This window comes from Mastigoproctus giganteus, chromosome 5 (assembly GCF_048544385.1).
Source record: "Mastigoproctus giganteus isolate SK-2022 chromosome 5, ASM4854438v1, whole genome shotgun sequence".
Classification (NCBI taxonomy): domain Eukaryota; kingdom Metazoa; phylum Arthropoda; class Arachnida; order Uropygi; family Thelyphonidae; genus Mastigoproctus; species Mastigoproctus giganteus.
This window is the reverse complement of record NC_143579.1, coordinates 90,814,401-90,842,174: the sequence shown is the minus strand read 5'-3', so window position 1 is coordinate 90,842,174 and position 27,774 is coordinate 90,814,401. Positions and strand designations below refer to the sequence as shown.

General features: G+C 38.2%; 1 protein-coding gene across 1 annotated transcript in view; it reads left to right on the top strand.

Annotated features, from left to right (window-relative positions):
- LOC150085554 (ethanolaminephosphotransferase 1-like) overlaps positions 1–27,774 on the top strand; it is a 194,171-nt gene that overhangs the window by 106,743 nt on the left and 59,654 nt on the right. Inside the window, exon 4 of the mRNA XM_090374599.1 lies at positions 23,939–24,201. Within this exon, the coding sequence (XP_090230725.1) occupies positions 23,939–24,201 (263 nt within the window). The remainder of the gene's footprint in view (positions 1–23,938; positions 24,202–27,774) is intronic.

The window sequence follows — 27,774 nt, the reverse complement described above, 5'->3', positions numbered from 1 at the left end:
TTTGCCCTCAGTACAGTAGCTATCCGACGTGGCATTGATTCAACAAGATGTCTGGAGGTATGGCCAACCAAGCTGTGTGCAATGCGGTCAGCAGTGCAGGTATTGGAGGTGTTTGGTGTATCCAGATGCCTGATATGCCTTTCCATATTGTCCCATAAGTGCTCTACATTGAAGTTCGGAGGCCAATCGATATGCTGGAAGTCAGAACTGTGTTCCTCAAGCCATTCCTGCACAAGTGCACAATGGCTTGGCGCATTGTCATCTTGGAAGACACCATTGCCATTCGGGAAAAAGTGTAACATAGCGAGGTGTACACAGTCGACGATAGCGGAGACCACTGATACGTTGTTCCACATCCACCAGGGGTTCAAGTTCCTACCAGTGAAACATGCCCCACACCATACAACCGCCTCCACCGGCCTGCACTTTTGATACCATGCATGATGGATGAAGAGCCTCATGTTGTTGATGCCAAATCCATACAACCATCCACGGTGTGGAGTAAATAACGTGACTCATCCGACCAGCACACCACCTTCCAGTCTTCTAACATCCAACTTGCATGCTCTTTGCACCAGGCGAGTCTTTTACGCCAATTAACCTTGGTTAGGAGAGGATGCTGTAGGGGTGATCTGCTGGTATATCCCGAGCATGCGACGCATGGTCATGCTAGATACTGTTCCAGGTTGGCCCATGTTGTATCGGGCAGTCAACTCTTCAACAGTGCTGCGCCTGTTCGCCTGTATGAGTCGTTGGACCAAGTGCTCACCTCTAACATCAACCATTCGCTGATCTTTGCAGTTTTGCCGTCAGATCATTGTTTGACAGGCACCTCCGTAGCCAGGTGGGAAGGAGCAGCAGCAGTGCGTAGCACACGCTTCTTGATTAGACCGGGGTTCGAGCCCGTCACCACCAAATACGGAAGATGCGGAAAGGTCAGGGAATGACCACCGCATTTCCCGGAGCAATATGGCCTTAGTTGCTAATGCTCCTAAAAACCAAACAAAAACAAAAAAAAAAAACATTGTTTGACCAATTTGACGTCAGTCCTGGTACACTTTAACTACGCAGCTCTCGAAGACCCCACCAGATCAGCCATTTAGGAAATCGAGGCACCAGGTTTGTCGAGCACCCACAGTCTATCCTTGATCAAAGTCTGATAGCTTACTTCCCCATTAAACGGGTATGGTTCACTTTGACAACTTCACACTCTCCCCCCCCCCCCCACCACCACCACTCGGAGTTATTTCAACTGACATAAATACACCATACAGTGAACTTTCTGTTTTGTTCTTTGGTTTCTGATGGCGCTCAGCTATGTCAACGTTTTCCTGTTCATGCACACAGTAAGTTTTCTTATTTTGCCTTTTGGATTTTTTTTTTTTTTTTTACAGGATTCTATCGGCATTATTTTAGGTTTTTAGCTTTACTTTATTTATTTTTATTATTTTATATACTTTATATATTCTTTAATTTTAATCCTTCCTTTTGGTCTCTGCCGGGTTGGCTATGGTGTACACGTACGGTTTCTTTTCAATGTGTGCATAATAATAGAAACAGAGACCTGGCTTATTGCGGTGGCTCCTATGATTTTCGCTGCCGATCCCATTGACGAAGTAGTTAGTCCTAGGACCCACGGCTTTAGGTGCTATTTTTTATTTTTATGTTAAACTTTAATTTCATTTTATTTCAGGTATTCTGTTTTTACCATGCATGTGTTCTCAATTTTTCCATAGTAATTACACCTGACAGTTCAGCACCTCCACCTAATACACTGATAATAATAATATATATATATATATATATATATATTTTTTTTTTTTTTTGCATTTAATATATTATGAAATATAAGAATAGATGTAAAATGTGTATCAGATCAGATTAATGCCATTAATTGTAGATTAAACATTACATCAGTCTGTAATCTAATTACTACTGTAGGAGTATAATTGGTACTATATAGGTACTCAGAGTATTGACATAAAAGTACTAAGGTGATCAAAAGAACCTTGTTGTACCCTATAAATAAACATATGATTTGCAATAAAATAAAAATATAAAATAGAAAAAAAAATGATGATTATGTAGCTAAATATTGATAATCGGATACATTGAATGGCACTTTTTCTAGGGCTAATACCATTCAATATATCCAACACCAATAATTAGCAAGGCTATCTGTTTCTGATTGTTATCTGCCTGTTCAGCTAGGTCCAATTTTAACCATCTATAAACATAAAGGCAATCTATGCTAAACTTTAAATCTAACAAGCAAGCAAGATAACAGCTAACCCGACAGATAGCTTTGAAACAAATAATTCGAGGGAAATTGAGATACTATTACTATGCTTATCCTCACCTCCTTTCTCCTTATGTTAGCATAAGCTTTCTTTTTCACATGTATAAAATAAATAAACGCCACAACCGAAGCAAAAATTATGGTTGTCACTCTTTTTCTGTATTATTTTCAGTATTATTTGTTTCAAAGCTATCTGTTGGGCTAGCTGTTATCTTGCCTGTTTGCTGTTAAATTTAAAGTTTAGCATAGATTGCCTTTATGTTTATAATTTGGACCTAGTTAAACAGGCAGATAACAATCAGAAACAGATATCCCACCAATAATTAGCAAGGCTACATTGAATGGTGTTAGCCCTAGAAAAAGTGCCATTCAGTGTATCCATAGGCGCATTATAGCCACAGCAGCTTATGCGCCGATAAACCTCCATAACACACACACACACACATAGTGTATCCAATTATCAATAATTAGCTACATAATCATTATTTTATTCCATTTTATATTATTTTATCTAATTATGTTTATTTATAGGGTATAGCAATGTAAACCAACACAGGCTATATTAGTCTTTATAGGTTCTTTTGGCCTTATGGCCCACTTAGTATTTTTATGTCAATGTTTTAATACTCTTTGAGTACCTATATAGTACCAATTATACTCCTACAGTAGTAATTATATATGTATTTACACATTGCCCTACCATTAATATCTGGACACCTGTCTTTAGACAAATAAAATTTTGTGCCGTGAAACCTTTTGCTTTTATGATGGCCTTCAATCTTTGCGGCATACTCTCAACCAGCTTTTTATAAATATCAGGTGATATGTTCCTCCACTCGGCCTTTAAAGCAGCCACCAGTTCTGCCTTGTTCTTTGGGCAGTCTTGATGTGCGTGTATCTGACGATCCAATACATCCCAAAGATGCTCGATAGCATTCAGATTAGATTCTGGGCTTGCCATTCCAACTTTTTCACAGCCATGTCTTCAAACCACTCTGTTACGATCCGAGCAGTATGGCATAGCATGTTGTCTTGCTGATACAGGTATGGGCCTTCCCCGAAGTATTGCCATAATGTTGGAAGTGCATAATTGTCCAAGATGTCCCGGTATCCCACAGCATTCATTGTTTTGTTGATAATGACTAATGGGCCCAAGCCAAGCCATGAAAAGCAGCCCCATACCTGTGACACTGCCTCCACCAAACTTCATTGTTGGGAGGATACAATCAGGAAAGAACTGGGAACTGTTCCCCTGGCACTTGCCACACCCAGGAATGGCCATCAGACTGGTAGAGTGCAAACCTCCAATCATCTGTCTAAAGGACTGTTTTCCACTGCTCTACAGTCCAGGATTTGCGCTCCTTACACCATGTTAATTGGCGTCTAGCATTTGTTGAGGTGATCAATGGCTTGTGAACAGCTGCATGACTTTTGTAATTGATATCATTCAGTGTTCTTAGTATTGTACTAGTGCTGACATTAGTCCCAATACTCTCACAGAGGGTTTGTGTCATTTGAGACAAAAAAATAGTAAATTGATTTGCGCCCACAGTTCTTCACAGAATTCTCTCCCGTTCTGTTCCGTTTTTTTGACAGATTCAGTCCCATTCCTCCTCCATTTGTATATGACTTCACTAACTGTTGACCTAGGGATCCCCAGAGTGACTGCAGTATCTTGTACAGAACGCTTGCCTACGTGGCATCCTACTATCATTCCACGTTGGAAGTCTGTTAATTCTGCGGAACTTGTCATCTTGCATGCCCACTTTTGCAATTGTCTGTTCGAAGCCCAGTGTGCATATTTATAGCAGGTTCTGTGATGTGTTGCATGCATAGGACCTGTTTCCCTATCCATGGAGGGGTGTCCGGATATTAATGGTAGGGCAGTGTGTTCTATATACTTCCTGATACATGGTCAGGTGTAGTCTCCTGATGAATTCTCTGACCATGTATCAATATTTACTTCTGCTGACATCAGATTTTGCCATCCCTGTATTCGACTTATTTACTTATAACTAAATTTGCCCACCCATATCTGATGATAGCTCTACTACCTTTTATTTTATTTTACTTTATTTTGTTTAATTTTTTGGTATTAATATTTTTACATTACAGTTCCTTCACCTCCAAATTGGCTTTGCAATTCTACCCATAATTTTCTTAATTCATCATAACTTTTAGGATATTAACATTCTTAGTAGAAAAAGAAGTATCTACAAAGGGTACTAGGAAAGTTTTGCAATACAGCTTTGTTTATTTAATTTTTTCAAAGTAATTTCCTCTACATTCAATACACCCCTCCATCCTCCGAAACCAATCTTTAAACCAGTTCTGCCAAGTTTCACTAGGGAGTAAAGCACACTCGTTGTCCCAAGCCCGTAGAAGGTCCTCATCACTGGAAAACCGCCTCCCTTTTAGCTTCATTTTCACATGCGGGAACAGTGCAAAGTCGCAGGGAGCAAGGTCTGGACTGTAGGGAGGGTGCTCGAGAAGTTTCAGTCCTGTCGTGGTCAAATATTCGGTGCAGGCTTTGGCGCGGTGAGCTGGAGCATTATCGTGATGGAGGTACCAGGTGTCCATTCTTGACTTTGGCCGCAGGTTCTTCATAGATCCAATGACTTTAGGCAGGCATTGTTCAGTATACCGCTTAGCTGTGACTGTCTTCTGCGTGTCCAAAACGACACGTTCCACAATTCCACTCGATTTGAAAAATACAGCTATCATTTTCTTCTTTACAGATCGGGATTTTCTGACAATTATGGGTGTGTCGTCATCATCAAAGACCCAAACTTTGTTTTGAGCCTTGGTCGGCAGATCGTAATAGTACAGCCAAGTCTCGTCACCTGTCACGATGTTGTTCACATACCGAGATTGTCCCTTATCAAACTTTTTTAACATCTCCCGGCACCAAGTCACACGTTGTGTCATCTGCTCTTCAGTCAGTTGATGCGGCACCCAGAGAGAACAAAGTTTCTTCACGTGCAAATGATCTTGCAGAATCGAACGAATTGCTGGTGCATTTAGGCCCAAAGTATCCTCTATCTGTTGGTAGGTCACTCGCCTGTTTTCGTCAAGCATTTTCCTCACAGCAGTAACGTTTTCCTCCGTAAGTGACGTTCGTGGCCTTCCCGGCCTCTCAGAATCCTCCAGAGTGAAATTTCCCCTTTGGAACAATATACCACCTGAATATTGTTGTACGATGTGGACAATCATCATCTAGTGCAAGTGTCATTTCTTCTAAGCACTGGTCTATGGTTAAACCACGCACAAAATTATACCGCAAAACTGTCCTTATCTCATTTCGTGACCACGATGCCATCGCAAGCACTTTACACTCTCACTACTAATGAATAACTGAGCCCGTCGACTTGGCGCGGCGGCTACTATGCACGTATGAACATGTCTCAACATGCAGCAACAAGCAGCTTCCTGTGATTCATTGTTGCATCATATTGCAAAACTTTCCTAGTACCCTTTGTACTATACTTCTTTTTCTACTATCCTTTTCCTTCTAGTCTGGCAATCTGTGCAATTTTCACCTCCATCTAAGCATACTTTATCTAATATATCAATTCATACTTACTTATATATACTTTTGCATCCTTTAATGCTGCTTTGTGCTTTTTTGGTGCATATGTCATACCTGACTTATTTATTTTTCATCAACTGAAACCTTTTTTCATCCACTGAAACTTTTAATTTTAAAATTACATTTAACACACACACACACACACACACACACACACACACACACAGTCCATTCCAGTTATTTGTGACACATCGGGACTAGTGCATTTTGGCCCGATTAAGCGGCTGCCCCAATTATCCGAAGTTTCATATAAACAGTTAAAAACACAATGTACCCCCCCCCCCCACCTTTACAATTGATTCACTGTACAATCAAATCATGTTACGATGAACTCAACATAGTAAAGTACCGTTCACTATACGATGTGCAGTAAGCGCCGGTCTTTGTGATCATGTTTGTGAATTGAATTTTAATTCTATTAAATAGCGATTCTAATTAGCAAAAATAGGAGGAATATTATCCACAGGCTATAAAAGCAAAGATATACAGTATTAATCACAAATTTACCCTTTATTACCTTACCAATTAAAAAATTAAATGATACGTGAAAATCGGAAGAATATACGTGATAATCAGAATAATTAATATGTACTGTAATATATACATACTAACTAGTTGATATTTATGTTCACTGACATTTGTGGGTGGGGGTTAAAATTTAAAACAGTAAAAAGATAAGCAATCAATAACAAAGAACACGGGACACACAAATTGCAAGTAACACAATATGCGCAAGTGAGAACGGAGTAACGAGTTACAAAGCTTTAAAAATAGGAATGAAGAGAAATCTGAAAATTAATTTTTTTATAGTGACAAATGGGCCTGGAGTACTGGGGTCCATAGTTTAACAAATAGATATTTATTTAAAGTATACCCAGTATAAAATAAAATATTTCAGTAGCTTTCGGAACTCGTGTCCCTTCGTCAACTGACAAATTTGAATACATTACAAGCAAAGTGTGGCACGTTACTCATTCGTCATTGTTGTAGCACGGACGTGTGCTGCCTTGCGCCAGTGATCATCCATCAATAAAACGGTTGTCTCCAGGATTGGATGTATACGCATGCCTTTCTGGCGATTTAATGCCTTAGGGTTGTTCATTATGTTTAGTGACTCTAGCCATAGGCGGTGGCGAAAGTGTCGCGCGTGGTCCACTATCTCAAAGTCGCGCTTGGGGTCAAGATCGTGGTTGGTAGCCCAAAAATGTTCTGCAAGCGCGGACTGGTCAGTTTCGGCAAGCCGGATTGCTTTGTCGTGTTCCGTGAGGCGATCCTGGAGACGTCTCGATGTCTCACCTACGTAGCAACTGTTACAGGCCCTACAGGTGATACGGTACACTACATTGCTGCGTAAGACAGGTGTGACAGGGGTCTTCACACTGGAGACAAGTGAACGTAGGTTCCTACCTGGTAATTGTACACATTTGATGTTGTAACTTCTCAGGATCTTCGAGATACGTCCTGACACGCCTGGATAGTACGGAATGTAGGCGGATGATATGCCGACTTGCTTCGGAGGTCTTGGGTTGGAAGTAAGTTCTTGTGCCTGTAACAAGCATCTGTTTAGTACATGGGATGGATAACCGCATCTGGTTAGGTCCGCCTTCACACGGGAGATCTCGTTACGTCTAATTGTGTCGGTGCTGGAATGGCTCCAGGCCCTGGAGAACAGGGTGCGGGCAGTGCTATTGAGATGGCTTGGAGCGTGGCCGGACCCGTAGTTGGTGAATTGACCGCACCACATGGGTTTGCGGTATACTGAGGTCTCTAGATGTGGGCCTACGCGATGCACTAGCACGTCCAGAAACGGGAGCGAACCGTCCACCTCTGATTCTACGGTAAACTTGATGAAATTGGATAGAGAGTTGAGGTATTCTAGTAGTGCACAGTTTTGCAACTGTGCACACTTGTGCACAGTTGCAAAAGTGCTTCCTCTCAATAGCTCGCTACAGGCAACATTTACGCTTCGCACACAGATGCAAAAGCAATCGAATTATACCTAAAGGGTTCCGATACAAAGCCCCGTTCCACAACTCTCATATGGATCGTGCCTGCTTTAACTTCAGCCTACGCACGTTAAATTTATGGATATCCCATCTCCACCGTGAAATCAGGAACGCTGACTACAACAAGTCCAGACTGTTACAACATCTACAAGGTAAGGTCTCGCCTATTGTATTTACAAACCTTATACATACCATCTGCCATCGGGCTAGTCAGACCTCGGATACCTACCGTTTACGCCAACAGCGCAAGTTCATAAACTTGAGCATAGAAACTAACTCCTTAAAGACGGACACTCGTTCAGACGACACGACTTCTTTCGTCTTGAATCTAAGTAACAAACAACTGTCCAACGAGCAGCTGAGTGTTTTATCAAACGGTATGAAATTCGCCGTTATACCATCGAAACCTCCCATCACACAGCTCGCTATGGGTATAGAAGCCAGTATTACCAACCTTCCCGAAGAAACTGCCAACGAGATCCGATTCAAGACTGCCGCAGTCCTCCGCAACACTCGAAAAACGTGCTCAAACCTCAACCACCGCCAACGTGCCGCCCTGTCATCTATAAGAAAAGACAACTCCATCGTTGTACTTCCTGCGGATAAAGGGCGCCGGACTGTTGTGCTGGACCGATCAGCCTACCGAGAGAAAGCCTTGGCCCTATTACTCGATCCTAACGTATATGAACCTCTACCTGATCCTCCCGTTAAAGTCTTGAAACGTCTGGAAGCAAATGTTAATAAACTTGTCCACGCATGGCTTAAAGATAAGAAGATCCCGACCGCGACTCACCATCTTCTGCGTGCTACTGGCTGCCAACTACCGCAATTCTACGGATTACCAAAGATCCATAAACCGGGTATTCCTCTCAGACCTATAGTGTCTTGCTGCAGTGCCCCAACGTATGAACTGTCCAAACACATCGCGAGCCTCCTCTCGCCTCTTATAGGTAATACGTCTCACACAGTTAAAAACAGCAGTGAATTCATTAACACCATTAAGGACATTTCAATCCCTGATAACTCTGTCATGGCATCATTTGACGTGGTTTCTTTATTCACCTCGATTCCCGTCCAACAGGCCGTGCACTGCGCCAGAAGGCTCCTTGAGAGCGACTTAAGCCTCCAATCCAGGACGTCACTATCCACTGATGACATCTGTACCGCCCTCAACCTATGCCTCTCTAGCAGCATCTTCACCTTTGAAGACTCACTCTACAAACAAGTACATGGCACTGCTATGGGTGCCCCTGTCAGTTCCGTAGTAGCTAACATCGCCATGGAAGATCTGGAGAAGCAGATACACCAGAACCCACCTACACCTATTACAACGTGGTGTAGATATGTCGACGATATTTTTACCATAATACCACGTGGTTCTGAAACTGTACTACTAGAATACCTCAACTCTCTATCCAATTTCATCAAGTTTACCGTAGAATCAGAGGTGGACGGTTCGCTCCCGTTTCTGGACGTGCTAGTGCATCGCGTAGGCCCACATCTAGAGACCTCAGTATACCGCAAACCCATGTGGTGCGGTCAATTCACCAACTACGGGTCCGGCCACGCTCCAAGCCATCTCAATAGCACTGCCCGCACCCTGTTCTCCAGGGCCTGGAGCCATTCCAGCACCGACACAATTAGACGTAACGAGATCTCCCGTGTGAAGGCGGACCTAACCAGATGCGGTTATCCATCCCATGTACTAAACAGATGCTTGTTACAGGCACAAGAACTTACTTCCAACCCAAGACCTCCGAAGCAAGTCGGCATATCATCCGCCTACATTCCGTACTATCCAGGAGTGTCAGGACGTATCTCGAAGATCCTGAGAAGTTACAACATCAAATGTGTACAATTACCAGGTAGGAACCTACGTTCACTTGTCTCCAGTGTGAAGACCCCTGTCACACCTGTCTTACGCAGCAATGTAGTGTACCGTATCACCTGTAGGGCCTGTAACAGTTGCTACGTAGGTGAGACATCGAGACGTCTCCAGGATCGCCTCACGGAACACGACAGAGCAATCCGGCTTGCCGAAACTGACCAGTCCGCGCTTGCAGAACATTTTTGGGCTACCAACCACGATCTTGACCCCAAGCGCGACTTTGAGATAGTGGACCACGCGCGACACTTTCGCCATCGCCTATGGCTAGAGTCACTAAACATAATGAACAACCCTAAGGCATTAAATCGCCAGAAAGGCATGTGTATACATCCAATCCTGGAGACAACCGTTTTATTGATGGATGATCACTGGCGCAAGGCAGCACACGTCCGTGCTACAACAATGACGAATGAGTAACGTGCCACACTTTGCTTGTAATGTATTCAAATTTGTCAGTTGACGAAGGGACACGAGTTCCGAAAGCTACTGAAATATTTTATTTTATTTTATACTGGGTATACTTTAAATAAATATCTATTTGTTAATTTTTTTATATGATTGAAGATTTCATGGAAGCGTAAACACGTTTCACCATAATAACCCACAGAATTCCAGCTATCGGTATTATCGCAAATTCAGTAAGATTGAGTTTACTGTCCGTTTATGATAGATTTCACTAACAGAAAAGCCCAATAAACATGTGACTGCTAATTGTTTTATGGTTGTGACCTCCAGAATTTCGACTGTGGTACCATCGGAGACAATCGTAGGGTAATCTCCAGTGCTGCAGTCTCCTCCCCCAGTTAAACGGCATGCTGTCCCAATTAAGCGAAGTAAACACTGGTTATTTTCTCAATTGGTTTCTGTTTTTTAAGATTTGCCCCAAAATAAACGGCTGCCCCGATTAATCGGTGGCCCAAATAACCGGAATCCACTGTATATATATATATTAGGTCAAGGTCCGGATAGATTTTGGTTTGCGAGTGGTAGTAAATTTTTTTTTTTTTTTGTGGTGGGAAGTATTACCAATAATTAAGGCCTAACTAACTGCCTAGCAGTTGTTGGATCGCCTATAATTTCATGTTAACATTAACATGGGATCAAATTTACAAAAATATAAAGTTTGGAAAGCTTGGAGATCTAGAGGAGGAGAGAAGAAATAAAGGAAATTATTAAAGATTGAATCAAGAAAGGTTAGGAATATAGCTAGGGAGAAATTAGGAAGGTGACTTTTTTTCACATGGTCGTCTCTCTGCTACTTCCTCGGGGGCTTTGAGCAGATAGATAGCCATACTAAAAGAATGTCAAAGACATACCCGTTTCTGTAGTCTCAATAACAGTTTTGTTTTGTAAGTACTCATGTTAAGTTATGGATGTCCTTTATTAATAATTCAAATAAATCAAATAAATTTTATAAACTGTAATTGTTAATTTTTGGTTAAATTTAGTTTTAAATTTTGGATTATTATTAGCTGCAAACTGTGATTGAGACCCAAATCCCAACAGGTATGAATCAGAGTAAATATAAAAAGTATTTAGGTATTTACCTGTGATCAGTATAGCTGTCGATTGGTACGGGCCTGACCATTGAACGTACCAACCCCAAAAGCCACCTACAAGCCATAATATACCTTGACAGCGAAATAACAATCAAAGAAAATAAAGTCTACATAAGACATATTGACAAAAGAGACCAGTTTAGCCAAACAAATAGTCTAACTTCCCTATAACAAATTCGATAAATCCAGCAAAAAAATTCGTTAGAGAAATTTCTTTATACAGAGAATATCTTTTTTATTAGAAATTATCTAATTAGAAAATGAAAACGAATCTAATTTATTTTTAATGTATTTTATTTCAAAAACATACTTGTTTAAATTACGTTTACACAATTTTCGCTTGTAAGTATCACAGATTTAAAAAAATCTGTAATTTTTGTATGCACAGTACAATTAAATGTCTGATTCTCAAAGAAAACATCACATTTGTTCAGAGCATTAAAAACATTATCAGGAACATTTTCACAAAACTATAGACGAACCGTTTTAAAAGCATTAATCATTTCTTTGCGAGTTGGCTTTTCTACGGGTTGTTCTGATGCATCTTCAGTGCCATCGTTAATTTCTTTGTGATCATGGTTGTGTCTAACACTGTTCAGCAGTATTTCATCTTCATTTGGATGTTCTGCTGTAGTCAGATCTTGATCTACATAAACATAACTATCTAGTGTTATTTCATTTTCGATGTTTCTGGATGATTCTAATAAGGTCCAAAAGTTTTTCAGTTGGGAAAGTTCATCTTGTTCGTCCAGTTGTTCGACTTCTGTATTCAGTGCAAATCCCGCTTTCAAAAAAACAATTTTGAATAGTGTATTCAGTGACATTGTTTGTCCAAACTTTTGCCAGTTCAGAGATGCAATCTCTAAGGTTAATTGTAACCTCCAAGTTTCTATTTTCTGATAACGCATTGACAATCTTCATTATTATTCTCTTTCAATAATGAAATTTAAAATTTTTAATAATGCCTTGGTCCATTGGCTTGAGTTTTGACATTATGTTTGGTGGTAAAAACAACAACTTCGCACTTAAGTTTGCCAGAAATACTGACTTAAGTTTGGCAGGATGTGCTGGACAGTTGTCACCTCTGTAGCCTGGTGGGCAGGAGCAGAAGTGCGTAGTGTTTAGACTGGGGTTCGAGCCTGTGACCACCAAATACGGAGGATGCGGAAATGTCAAGGAATGACCGCCGCACATCCCTGGAGCAATATGGCCTTAGTTGCTAATGCTCCTATAAACCAAATAATAAACAACTGTTGTCAGTTACCAACACAATTTTATTTTTTTCTTTTGTTATACGCTTGTCTAGTTTTAATATCCATTCTTCAGAAATATCACTTGTCATCCATGCTTTTTTATTAAAGGTGTAGTCAACTTCCAAAGATTTTGTGCCTCTAAAACATCTTGGGTTTTTTGATATTCCGATGACTAAAAGTCTTAATTTTTCACTTCCTGTCATATTTGCTCCAACTAGCACAGTGATTCTTTCTTTGCTTTGTTTTCCGCCAAAACATTTAGCATCCTTAAAAGCAAGTGTTCTGTTCAGTAAACATTTAAAGAATAAACCCATTTCATCAGCATTAAAAACATCCTTATGCTCATATTCTTCCAAAATCTTCTTTAAGGTATTGTTGCAATCTTCTTCGCTTACATTAACACTTTCTCCACAAATAAACTTTTCCACAATTCTGTGGCGCTTCTTAAATTTATCTAACCACCCAGTGCTCTTATTAAATTCTGTATGTCCAAGGGACTGCAAATTTCAGACCTTGTTGCTTAATTATTAGGCCCGATATTGGTATATTCTTTTCACATATCATTTGCACCCATTTTAGAAAAACTTTATCAACATCTTCGTATATACACAACTTAATTCGCTTCTTGTCTGCTCCTACTTCAATTGCATTTAAAATTGATTCTCGATTTTTTAAAATCATAGATAAACTGCTTGCAGGTATGCCATATTCTCCCCAACATTTTTTCTTAAAACCCTGTTCAATATCATAACAATCTTTGCTTTATCATTAATACTTAAACACTTTCTCTTCGACATTGTTTCCGCAATTGTAAAATTACTCTACTGCAGCTCTTGCCGATACATACACCGCAAACTTTGCTCAGCTGGCCATATAGTAAATTGTTAGTACCACCTACTCAATGATGTTCGCTTGCCAATTCAACAGTATCGTGTGACCTTTTCTTTGAAGAAAAGGTCACGTGATACTGTTTTGATCAATCGCTTTGAAGAAATATGACTTTGTGAATTTCTTTTATTCTGCTTTCATTCATATATACACGAAAGAAAATTTATGATTAATGTATGCTATATGTTACTTTTAGACTTGTATGTTACGACCAGGCTGCCATGCACGGAAACTGAACTTGGCCTGTTATAAAGTAGGATCACTCATTGGTGAAGACAGGATATTAGAGCTGGAAAAGGAATTAGAAAATGTGAATTGGAATATCATCGGTTTGGCTGAAACAAGAAGAAGAAATGAATCACTTATAAGTTTATCAAGTGGAAATCTGCTGTACACCAATGGAAACAGTGAAAGGAGTGAAGGTGGAGTTGGGTTTCTGGTCCATAAAGATTTAAAAAACAACATTTTGGAATTCAAAAGTACATCACCAAGGGTGTTAAGACTAATACTCAAGATTTCTAAGAGGTACAAGCTAAAGGTTATAATGATTTGTGCACAAACATTGAGCCATGATGATGAAGAGGTTTAAAAATGTACACCGAAATTGAGTCTTCTAGATGAGCAGAAAACCCACTACACTATTATTATGGGGGACTTCAATGCTAAGGTTGGAAAAAGACAAAACAGCACAGAAAGGGGAACTATGGGAAATTTTGGAATTGGTGAAAGAAATGAAAGAGGTGAAAGACATGAAATTTGCAGAATCTCAAGGATGATTGTCAGTAATGAACACTTTTTTCAAGAAAAGGGTGAACAGAAAGTGGACATGGAAGAGTCCAAATGGATTAACAACTAATGAAATCGACTTCATCCTCACTGACAGAAGATATATTGTGAATGTTACCGTCCTGAATAAGGTAAATGTTGGAAGTGATCACAGAATGGTAAGATGTAACCTTGATATAGGAAAGGAAAAAACTGACTCAATTAAATAATACAAAGGTCTCTGAGATAACAGAAGAGAAGAAAAAGCAGTATGTACTGGAACTTAAGAACAAGTTTGAGCTTCTGGAGACTGCTCAGGACCAAGATACGACTAGGAATATTACAACTTTCTGAAAGTGATAAAGCCCAAGAAACCTATAGGAAAAAGAAATCCAAAGAAGAAAAAATTAGTCAAACACTTGTTATGATGAACAGAAGGCAAAAAATGAAGAGTAAGATAAACACTGACAAGGAAAAAATCGAGTATACTGAGTTATGCAAATCCATTAGAAAGAGACTCAGAGAGGACATAAGAAGATGTAACACAAGAAAAGTAGAATAAGCATTAAAGGATTTAAATCAGCAGCCATGAGCAGTAATACAGAAAGACAAATGATACTGAAACTGAAGAATAGCAATGGTGTACTTATAAATAGCAGAGAAGGCATAATTCAAATAGCAGAAGACTACTATAGAGAATGATACAAGGAGCAAGGAAATGATGCCAGCAGTGGGGAAGATGGATTGCAAAGTAGCAACACATACGACATACCCAATTTTCTTCCTGATGAGGTAGAACATGCATTGAAGAAAATGAAGAATCAGAAAGCCCCGAGGGAAGATGAAGTTACTGTAGAGTTGTTAAAATTGGGAGGAAGAGATATAACACAAAAACTGGCAAGGCTCTTCGCAAAGTGCATTAGAAAAGGTGTGACGCCTAAGCAGTGGAATAATGGAATCATAGTTTTGCTGCATAAGAAAGGAGATAAATTGGAAATTGTAGACCAATTAGCTTGTTATCCCACATCTACAAGTTGTTCACAAGGGTCATTACTAACAGATTAGAAAGAATACTTGATGAGAATCAACCGAAAGAGCAAGCTGGCTTTATGACAGGATTTTCAACTATGGATCGCCTTCATGTAATATTATTATTTTTTAGCTTATTATTATTAGCCATATAGTGCAAGGAAGCCTGAGGCTTATGCTGCACAGCCAAAAAAAACATTTCTGAATTACCCTGATGGAGAGAGAGAGAGAGAGAGAGAGAGAGAGAGAGAGAGAGAGAGAGAGAGAGAGAGAGAGAGAGAGAGAGAATGAAAGTCAGAAATAGAAGGGAAGGGAATCACCAAGAAAGAGAAGAATGATGATATCCAGCTCAGGACCCTGGGTGTGCCAAGCCCATACTCACCAAATGAGAGCCCCTGCGGTTGATTGTTTAGTTGTAGCAATGATTAACACTACCCTGTCCAGAAGATAAATATTGTTAATAAATCTGTAGTATTGTATTTTTACTTTTATTTCATTTCTGGAAAACCTTCGATGCTATGCAAAAGCTAAGGTTGTATATGGAATCAGCATACCAAATTCATGAAGAAACACCAAGGAATGCTGATAAACAGGGGAGTCTGTTTTTAGAGGGATGAGATATATATAAATTGAATGGAAGAAAGAATATTTTCTGTTGCTATTGAGGCAGCATTAGATGGATCAGAAAACTGCTACCTTGGGAGTATACACAGATTAATAGATTAACTAGTGCCACAGGCAGGTTAACAGATTAACTACAGCCCCAGGAAGAGCTAAGAGTGATTCTTGCACTGCTTCTATTGGAACATGCAGCAGCCTGAAAAGCGTGATGCAGGGAATTACAGGCCCTGCGAGTAAGAAAAGATCAATGTATACTGATGCTATGAGCATAGTAAACAAATTTGATGAATTTGATGTACTGATTAAGTCATCAAATGCAGACATGGTGTCACTCAGACAGATTAAATCTAAGCCAGTGCAATGTCGAGACAGTTTGGTGTGACATAAGCACTGGGTAAACAAAATCGAGAGCAGGAGTTTGTTACAGGCCTAATAAATGTGTTGAATAAAACAAACATATATACAGAGAAATGGAGTGGGCCAGTAAATCACAACGTCTCTAAAGGTGAATTTTAACTTTCCTAATATTGACTGCAACTTGTGGGTTAGTCACTCACACACTACCAAGACTTTTGTGGACTGTTTTCTACTGCTGCATGTCAGAGAGGCAAGAAGAGGAAGCAATACTCTTGATCTGATTAACAAGTGGTGATTCTTCACCCATTAAGAATCTGCAGGTAAAGTTACCCATTGGAGGGCAGAGGATACATGTATTAATGAGGGAATTCCTTAAAGACATACCTTTTTTTTTTTTTTTTTTTTTTAAATGTGAACCCCAAACACGAGAGGTATTAGAACCTATAGTACTTAGTACCGTGCTTGGATTTGAGGTTAAGAAGACGAAAGAAGATTTTGTTGACATTGGACTTGAACTTCTGTAGATTGTAATTTTCAGGAAATACGTATGAAGGAAGGTTCTTCCAGAAAACAGCAGTTGAATGAATATCACAGCTAACGGAGAAAGCAAATGAATATAAAACACCATTATGCCTGGCATTATTGGATTATGAAAAGGCATTTGACTCCATACAGCATAAGGCAATGTTTCGGGGATTGGAAAGACAAGGCATAGATAACCCACATATTATGATTTTGAAGAAAATATACAAGAGTGCTACCTCCTTTATTAGACTAGACAAAGACAGACAAAGAAATTTAAAATAGAGAAAGGAGTTAGACAAGGAGACTCAATATCTCCAAAGCTGTTTACTTCTGCCCTTGAGGAAGCTTTCGGAAGATTAGACTGGTCGCTGAAAGGAGTCAATGTGAACGGAGAGTACCTAAACCATTTATGATTTGCAGATGACATTGTGATCATAAGCCACGATCCCAAAGAATTAGTGGAAAATCTTAATCAGTTATGCACAGTTAGTAAAGATTTTGGGCTAAAGATAAATATGGCTAAAACAAAAGTAATGATAAACAAGTATGCCATAGAAAGGGAAATAATGATTGAAGGAGCAGTAATTGAAAAGGTGGAGTCATATACTTATCTGGGACAAGTTATTAGCTGTAATAATGATAAATGGCTGGAAGTCAAGAGAAGAATAAATTTTGGATGGATAGCATTCAGAAAATATAGTCACATACTGAAGAGCAATATCCCAGTTTGTCTGAAACGTAAAATAATGAACCAATGTATACTTCCCACCATGACTTATGGAAGTGAAACTTGGGCACTCACCAAAAGAATGGAAGAGAAGCTGAGAACTACACAGCGAAGAATGGAACGAATTATATTGGGGATCAGACTGTTAGATAAGAAGAGAAACACATGGATTAGGCAGCAAATTCAGTAAAGGATATTCTTATCAAAACTAAAGAACTAAAATGGTCTTGGGCAGGACACCTAGCTCAAAGACATGATGACAGATGGACTAAGAAAATGACAGAATGGTACCCAAGAGGAGCTAGAAGAAAACCTGGAAGACAAAGGCGGGGATGGATAGATGAAATTCATGAGTTTGTGGGTAGTAAATGGATGGCGAGTGCTCAAAACAGAAGGAACTGGAAAGTTGCTGGAGAGGCCTTCATCCTGCAGTGGATTGAAAATGGCTGATGTTACTTTTCAGGGAAAAAAAAAAAAAAAAATACAAGAGCATATAGCCTATGTGATTGATGACGAACGAAATAAAAAAAAAAATTCATGAAAACCATCTACTGGGAGTCCAATTAATGAGAACGGACATATCATATAATGATTGACAGGAAGGTTACATGTTACAGTTGAGGTGAGAAGCGAATGTCACTCAGTAGGCATTACTAAAAAGACTATGGTAGCATTCTATGTATTGCTGCCGCAGCATGCTAAAGGTTTACCGCAGCAAATTTCGTTTTCCCTTGAGCCAACATCAATTTACAAATCTACCCTATTTATTGTGAAGTTTACGACCACTTTTAAGAAAACCCATATGGTTTAATAACTAACAAAAATGAAACAAAGACCCTCCTATGGGCGTCAGTGGCCACAAGTGTTCACTAGAAGGACAATTATTTAATTCCAGATGCTAATGTGCAATTTTGGAAGGAAGGAGGCAATATATTTGAGCGGCTGTTTAGCAGTAAATGCTTGAAAATCTTCAAAAATGCTTTTACTAATTTTTTTAAAAATTTGTTATAGAAAGACTAACACTTTGCTATATGGGGTTAATTTTACACGTAATTTCGTTTCAAGGTGTAATGTTTTCCGAAAAGATTCGTAATATAGAGAAATTCGTTAAATAGAAGTTCGTAATAGAGAAGTTCCACTGTACATGGTAATGTAATCAGAGATCAGACTAATAGAATAATATACATCTGTAGTAACCAGGAAAACATACTGGACCCATTACAAAAACTAATTTAATTCAGAACAAATTACCTGTCAAGTTCATCAAATACCACATTAAGGCAGCCATTCAAGCCAATTTAGCCCTACATCACCCCAACACTAACCCTAATAGGGTCACAGAGCAACTGTTTGGGCCCCTATTAGACCCCCGGGTTCATTGCACTCAGAGAAGGCTGGTTGTCTGACTGCACTGCAACCTGGACATCAACCCCTAATACAACAATAACTATAATACAGTTCTTGTGCTGACCCAGCTACATTAAACCCCATAAAAATCCCAACGCTTTAGAGCACTAACGGCACTGGATATTTTAATTAGATAACAAATGGGATACAAACAACAACAAAATCTAACACGCTACACCTCACCTTCAGCTTATAATAAAGTCCAAAGCACCACAAGGTTATAATCACCGATTGGGGGGGGTATGTAAATTATGTATATAGTTATCCCATTGGGCATACACAGGCTGTTATGTTGTAGAAAGGTTATACCAGTCTTTGTCCAGTGAACAAAGACATTACAAAAAAAAATAATAATTCTTAAATTGTATTTACCTAAACATCTATATAGGTATTCACCATAATCATTCACCTAACCATCGATTACAAATTAAATACAGGTCGCTTAATTGCAAATTAACCCTCCCTTAAACATATATAATAATTAAAAACAGATCAACCAATAAATCAGACCAGATGGTGCCCCAGCCTCCTATAAAGTGGCTCCCGTGCAACTTACACATCCTCTCTCGCACAAACCTACAGCTATACTGATCACAGGTAAATACCTATATACTTTTTATATTTGCTCTGATGCATATCAATCGGGCTTTGGGTCTCAATTCCAGTTTGTGGCTAATAATAATCCAAAATTTAAAACTAAATTTAACCAAAAATTAACAATTACAGTTTATAAAATTTATTTTAATTATTAATAAAGGACATCCATAATTTAACATGAGTACTTACAAAGCAAAATTGTTATTGAGACTACAGAAACAGGTACGTCTTTGACATTCTTTTAGTATGGCTATCTATCTGCTCAAAGCCCCCAAGGAAATAGCAGAGAGACGACTGTGAAAGAAAGTCGTGTACCTAATTTCTCCCTAGCTGTATTCCTAACCTTTCTTGACTCAATCTTTAATAATTTCCTTTATTTCCTCTCTCTTCCTTCTTTAAATCTCTAAGCTTTCCAAACTTTACATTTATATTTTTGTTAACTTGACTTGATCCATGTTAATGTTAACATGGAACTATAGGTGATCCAACAACTGCTAATACAACTATGGCTAGCCAGTTAGTTAGGCCTTAATTACCAGTAATGCTTCCTGACACAAAAAAAAAAAAAAAAATCGCCAACACTCGCAAACCAAGATCTATCGGGACCTTGACCTAATGTCAATGCAGCATTGTTCACAACGGAAAATTTAACAAATATAGAACATTGGCTTAAAAGTAGTGTTCAAAAAAAAAAAAAAAAAATATATATATATATATAATTCAAATTAAATCCAAATGAATCAAATATTAGACAGCGAAAATAAGTGAAAAATTAAATTATAAATGAGATTTTCAAAATTCTATAGCCCAATCTATTTCCAGATATAAGTTTAGTAGTTGCTTTGTCTGTTCAGTAGTGTTGTTTTTTTCCATTTGAGTATTATTTTTTTTGTCCTATTTTTTCAACAATGCACATGGACCACCATTATGCAAATCTATTGCATTGGCTGTTTGATCTTAGTGTCATTCTGTCGTGGCATGGATTTGTTTGTCGTTCAAAATGCAGTGGTTGCCTGGCTATTTTGGCCTAGTGGTCCACTGACAAGATGGAGCATAATGGTCAGTCTTTTCTATTCAATTTGATATTATGGTATGTTTTACTATTTTTCGTTTTATTTTAACTTGTCTATTGTTGATAGAATAAATTTACATATAGTGATATTTCACGTAATTTGGAAACAGGTGCTTAGCAAATGGGGCACCTTTAAATTTCTTTAAATTTGGACTCTATTATCAAAATTATTTAAGAATGTTTCTCCAACAGTACCCTATTCTTCATTTTATGTTAAATTCATCTTCACTCTACAGGTTTGCCACGCTAATCGCATACTTTTCATTTTATTAAATTTTTATATATATATATATATATATACACTGATGAGCAAAACCTTATGACAGGAGAGTCGTTATGCAAATCGAAGCAACTGCAGGTGAATTACGGTGTGGATTGGGACATGGTATAAAAAACATCTGATACTGACCTCCGTTACTCAGTGTTACTCTTGTTCTTCAGATGGGAAAGGCTTAAGCAAGTTTGACAAAGGCCAAATTGTAATTGCCAGACGACCGGGTCAGAGCATATCGGAAATGGCAAGACTGGTGGGGTGTTCGTGGTCAGCCGTGGTTAGTACCTATCGAAAGTGGTCCGAGGAGGGAAAAAAACTGCCGGCAAGGTGTTGGACAACCATGGCTCGTCAATGCTCGAGGTGAGCGAAGGCTCTCTCGGATGGTACGCGACAACAGAAGGACAACTGTGGTGCAACAAGCCGGTAATGTGTCACAACACACCAAATCCTGCTGAAAATGGGGCTGCGTAGCTGCAGGCCCCTGCTAACCACAGTTCATCAACAACAGCACCTACAATGGACATGCAGGCTTCGAAACTGGACCTTGAATGATTGGAAGAAGGTCATCCGGTCCAATGAATCATGTTTGCACCATGTGGACAGCCAGGTATGTGTGCATTGTTTACCTGGGAAGGCGATGGTGCTTGGATGCACTGTGGGACGAAAAAAGGCTGTCGTGCTTTAGGTGATGTTCTGCTGGGGCACCCTTGGGTCCAGTCATCCATGTGTTGGGCACTCTGTCTACCACCTATCTAAACATCATTGCTGACAAGGTACACCCTGTCATGGCAACGGTCTTCTCCTCTGGCGGTGCTGCCTTTCATCAGGATAATGCGCCATGTCACACTGCCCAGGTCGTTCGAGACGTGTTTGCGGAACACGAGGAAGACTTCCAGGTATTGCCCTGGCCTCTAAATTCCCCAGACATCAATCCCATCAAGCATCTGTGGTTTGTGTTGGAACAGCAACTCCGATCTGAGGCATCTCAACCACAGACCTTACAGGAGTTAAAGGATCTGCTGGTTATGTGTTGGTACCAGATACCACAAGACACATTTAGAAATCTTGTAGCGTCCATGCCTTGCTGGGTATGAGCTAGTTTGGCTGCATGTGGAGGACGAACATCATATTAGATAGGTGGTCATAATGTTTTGGCTCATCAGTGTATATATATATATATATATATATATATATATATATATATATACACACACACACAGTGGATTACAGTTATTTGGGCCACTAGTTAATCAGGGCAGCTGTTTATTTGGGGCAAATCTTAAAAAACAGAACCGAATCGAGAAAATAGCCAGGGTTTACTTCGCTTAATTGGGATAACATGCCGTTTAATCAGGGCAGGAGACCGCAGCACTAAAGATTACCCTATGATTGTCTCCGACTGCACGATGTAGTTCGATCGGATTTATGGAGGTCACAACGATAAAACAATTAGCAGTCACCTGTTTATTGGGCTTTTCAGTTAGTGAAATCTATCATAAACTGATAATAAATCGATCTTATTGAATTTGCGATAATACCGACAGCTGCAATTCTGTGGGTTATTATGGTAAAATGTCTTTACACTGCTATGGAATCTTCAATCATATAAAAAAAATTGTTCAGAATCTTCTCTTCATTCCCATTTTTAAAGCTTTAACTAGTTACTCCGTTCTCACTTGCGCATATTGTGTTACTTGCAATTTGTGAGTGCCGTGTTCTTTGTTATTGATTGCTTGTCTTTTTACTGTTTTAAATTTTAACCCCCACCTACAAATGTCAGTGAACAAAAATTGTCAACTGGTTCGTATGTACATATTACAGTAAGTATTAATTATTCTGATTATCCCGTATATTCTTCCGAATTTCACGTATCATTTAATTTTTTAATTGGTAAGGTAATAAAGGGTAAATTGTGCTTAATATATCTTTACTTTTATAGCTTGTGGATAATATTCCTCCTATTTTCATTAATTAGAATCACTGTTTAATAGAATTAAAATTCAATTCACAAACGTGATCACAATGACCAGCGCTTACTACACATCATATAGTGAACGGTACTTTACTATGGTAAGTCCATCGTAATGTAATGTGATTTGATTGTACAGTGAACCAATTGTAAAGCAGGGGTCCATTGTATTTTTAACTATTTACATGAAACTTTGGATAATTGGGGCAGCCACTTAGTCGGGCCAAAATGCACTAGTCCCGATGTGTCCCAAATAACCGGAATCGACTGTATATATATAAATAAAGACTTGTTTATTTGTCACTGAATCATTTACCAACCTCCTTTATTTAAATTTCAAATTTTTTTTGTAATTCTTTTAATTCGTGCATTGATTTTTTTATGTGGATTTTATCCCTTTCTAGCAATATTTAGTATTGCTAGAAAGGGATAAAATATAAAACAGTTTTTTTTTTTTTTTTTTTTCAATATGAAAATTACAGTGAAAACAATTTGACCTTTTATCAAAGTTGCTGAATGGACCTCCTTTCTCTTCAGGAGGTTGCAATGACTTTTTTCATTTCTCCTTCACCAGAATTAGTTGGCTGATATTTTAAATGTTTAATCTAATAACTAGTTTTTAAATATTTTCAGCTAGTCACTAGTATGTCTGAGTGTTTATGGATTCTATTAGAATCAATGATGAGGTTTTGGGATGGATCTGAGTGAATATTTTTATAATAAATAAATTATACTCAGTACAGTACACTTTGTACAGAGGAATTTATAACTTCATTATTAGTTATTGTAGCCCACAAACTTTCAACAGTTACAGTAGTCATACATTGTGTACCAGTTTTCTGTACATTGTTGCTGGTTCATAATATGATTACATGTTTTCTGAATAGTTACATTTTTATAAAGAACTTTTTTTTTTTGAAATTCTTTTACAGATTTTATGAGAGAAGAAAATTAAAACTATAGCGGAAATAACTATTTTTGATAATTTGTGATACATTTTGTTTTTGGAAATTATTGCTCTATGTTAAAGCTGTCTAAAAGTTTGTGTGTGTACGTGCTCACACGTGCAGGGTGCCTGGAAACCTAATTTGCCAGGTTTTTGTTTTTTAACAGATGGCATAGATGGAAAGCATGCTCGAAGAACAAGTTCCAGTGGACCTCTAGGGGAATTAATGGATCATGGCCTGGACAGTTGGGCAGCTTTATTTATGCCAACCTGTATGTACTCAGTTTTTGGTAGAGAAGAATATAGCTGCAGTCCCCTAAGAGTGTTTTTTATTTTGTGGGCTGTCAACCTTAGTTTTATCTTCTCTCACTGGGAGAAATATAACACTGGTATTCTTTATCTTCCTTGGGGTTATGATATCTCACAAGTAGTAAGTATCATCCTTTTATAGTAGAAATTCTAATAAGGGCAATTTAATTAAAAATTATTATTGAACATTTCACATTTTTATTTTAAAAAAGAAAGATAAAACTTACCTTTGCCACTGAGAAACAGGTATTTGTGTCCTTGAAATTTAATATATAGTTCAATATTGTACACGTTTAACTTTAGTTAAGTGATTATTTTAACCCCTTTTACTGTCTTTTTTTTTTTTACTTTCTCACCAAAGTACTTGAGAGTTTACTTTATAAACAAGTTGGGTGGTAATGTACACATTGTGTGAAATTTCAAGTGCATTTAATTTCTATTTCTTAAATTGACTGCTTTTCTTTTTCTGCATGTTTTTTTTTTTTTTTAAGACAAAACATGAGAGGTAATAGAACATGTAGTACTTAGTACCATGCATGACTGAAGGTCGAGAAGATGAAAGAAGATATTTGTTGACATTAGATTTGAACTTCTGTAGATTGTAATTTTCAGGAAATATGTATGAAAGAAGGTTGTTCTTGAAAATGGAAGTTGAATGAATAAATGAGGAAGAAAAAGAAAAGTTGGTTCTGTGAGTTTGAAGTTGGGCAGTAAAGGAATGTTGGCTAGTTGTGGCACATATTCAGATTACTTTGAAGAGAGAGCAGGAATTAGAGAAGCCAATCCACAAGAACAGTACCCATGGAAGTATCTATAGAAAAGGCATGCAGCAGAAACCATGTCTGAGACAGAGAGCATAGTCTCTGTTAGAGGTGAGTCATTAATTAACCTAACTGCCCTCTTTTTAATGGAATCAAGAAGTCTGAGAGAAGTTTTAGGAGCACTGCCCCAGATGTAGGAACAATATTCCATGGTAGGCGAATTTGTGATTTGTACAGAGTGAACAGCTGTTTGGAAGAAAAGTAATGCCGAGAGCGAAAGAGAAGACCCAGTTTTTTAAATGCAGAGGAAGCAATATTTGTAATGTGCTTATGCCAAGAAAGAGAAATTAGAAGTCAGGGTAATCCACAATAGAGATATATGATCTTATCTAGAAATCAGTGTCATCGAAGATAAGCATTGGAGCAGAAGAATCCTTTTTGTGAGATATAAGACGTGTCTGAATTTTGGAAGAATTGAAATCAACTAAGTTGTCTTTGCCCCACTGGAGATCAGCATTTAATGAATTGGTAGTGGATATTCGAAAAGTTGAAGCTGTTTATGCAGGGCAAGTTTCTCAAACTGGAAGATGGAATGCAATGTGCTATCTTCGGCAAAACTATGGATAGGATTTCTGATCAGTGGAAGAAGGTCATTAATATACAAGAGGAAAAAGAGTGGGAGAAAGAACTGAACCTTGGGGAACACCATCATTAGTGGAGAAGTTAAATACAGAGCCATCTACCATCACCTGCAGTGAGCAGTCAGAGGAAGAATTGGATATATCCAATTACAAAAAACAGTTGCCAAAACCATAAGATGGAAGTCCTTTGTGCCAGACACGATCGAAAGCCTTTGAAATGTCAAGAGCAACTGCTTGTTTCACCATACTTTTACATTGCATTTGTCTGTAGTTTGGTAACATAAGCCAGAATATCACCAGTGGATTGACACTGACGGAATTCATACTGGCAATCGTTAATTAGATGGAAGGTTTCTAGATAGTTGAGTTGGCAGTTAATTGATTTCTTCATTGCTTTAGAAAGAGTAGAAGTAAGTGCAGTAGGACGATAATTGGATGGAAGGGATTGTCACACTTTTTAGAAACTGGCTGCGTATGAGCAAAGCTTACTTTTGGAATAAGAAAGTAAAAAAATGCGACACAGAACAGGAGTAAGTTCTGGAGCACAGGTTTCGAGAACTAATGGAGAAATACTATCGGGCCCTGGAGCTTTCTTAGCATTAAGATTGATCAAAATCCTTCTGACATCCTTTTGACGAAAGACCAAAGGAGGATTGAATGCAGTGTACTTGTAATGGTGGGAATTGGTTTACAAGATCATCAGTACATGAGTTGGAAGAAAAATAGGATGCTAGAAGGTCAGCTTTATCTTTGGCTGAAGTGGCAATAGAACCATCTGGTTTTGAGGGGGTGGGGGCGAATGGATGGGCAAAAGTTGCAGCCAATAGCTTTGGCAAGAGACCAAAATGTTCGGCTACCATTTGGATAAGAAGTAAGTTTTCTACTCTTAGCTTGTTCAAAATCTAGTTTGGACTGATTAATAGCTGCTTTATAGTTGTTGCAAACTTTGGTGTAGGAAGAAAATGAACCTAGAGATTTGGAACCGAGCCAATTGCAATATATAACATTCTTCTCTTGAACAGCCTTAGCACATTTATTAGATTAATAGAAGTGAAAAGTAAATAAACTGATCTTGTTACCAATTACTTACTAATTAATTAATGCATAAAAATAGTTGTTTCAACTATTTTTATCAATAACGATGAATAATGCATTATTCATCATTTTGTTATATTTTACATTTTTCTGGATTTTTAATAAAAATTGAATTGCTACGCATTTCGTGGATCTTCTGTGATTGAAGAAAATAAATACACCACTCCCCGGTTATACCGTGACTTGGGGGGGGGGGGTAAGCTATGATCAGTTTTATAAGACAACCAGTCTATACTGATGTCTGCAATTTTTCTCTAATTCGTTGATTCTCTGAAAGTCTAAAAATCCTTATAATGTTACACTATTGAGCATGATAAACATAGCTTTATATTCTGTATTTTTTTAACAACTAAAAAAAATAAACTCGTGTGAAATGAAGTGAATAGCAAAGTAGCCTTGCATGACATAAATTTATTTATGGCATATACAATACTGTATTTATATCGTCCATGACTGCCAACACACTCAGGTTCCCAGGAAAGTGACCCATAAAAAAAAGTGTTTAATACATGTGTATGAACAAACAAAATTTTTCAAAAATCCTTTATTTTCTCAAAAAAACACTATGTTCAGAGCTGTTTTTCAAGTCCAAAGATTTCATTGATAACATTCTATAAAACAGTCACAGAATTGTATAGTTTCTCTTCACAGTAGCCTTCACACACAATAAGAAATTGTTTTGCACTATCAGCATCTGATTATTTCGTTTCACTACCAATTATTATTTCCCAAATACCATGACATTTCTGCCATGAGTAGCAGAGAATTTGCCATCAGGTTTTAAGTCTTGAAAAAATGTCTCTGTTTGCATCTTCAGAAATGGGATCTGATACTGTAAATACCGTAAACTGTGTTTCTGAACAAACCACATATACAAACAATCATCCACTTACTCATTTTTGCAGTCTTGATTTCTTCCTTTACAGTCCCAGGGTTTTATCCATATACAAACAATCATCCACTTCCTCATTTTTGCAGTCTTGATTTCTTCCTTTCCAGTCCCAGGGTTTTGTCCAACTTATCCAAGAAGGAACATAGTTTTCCTTCTTCTGCAATCCATCCCTGTATTGTTCCCTCCAAAATACTCAACTCCCGTTTTATTTGTGTTTTTGAGACACCACTCTGTACTCTTTCAATTGCAGTCAGCTTTTCCTTGATAGTGTAAGACCTTCCTTTTATTAATCTTCACCATAACCC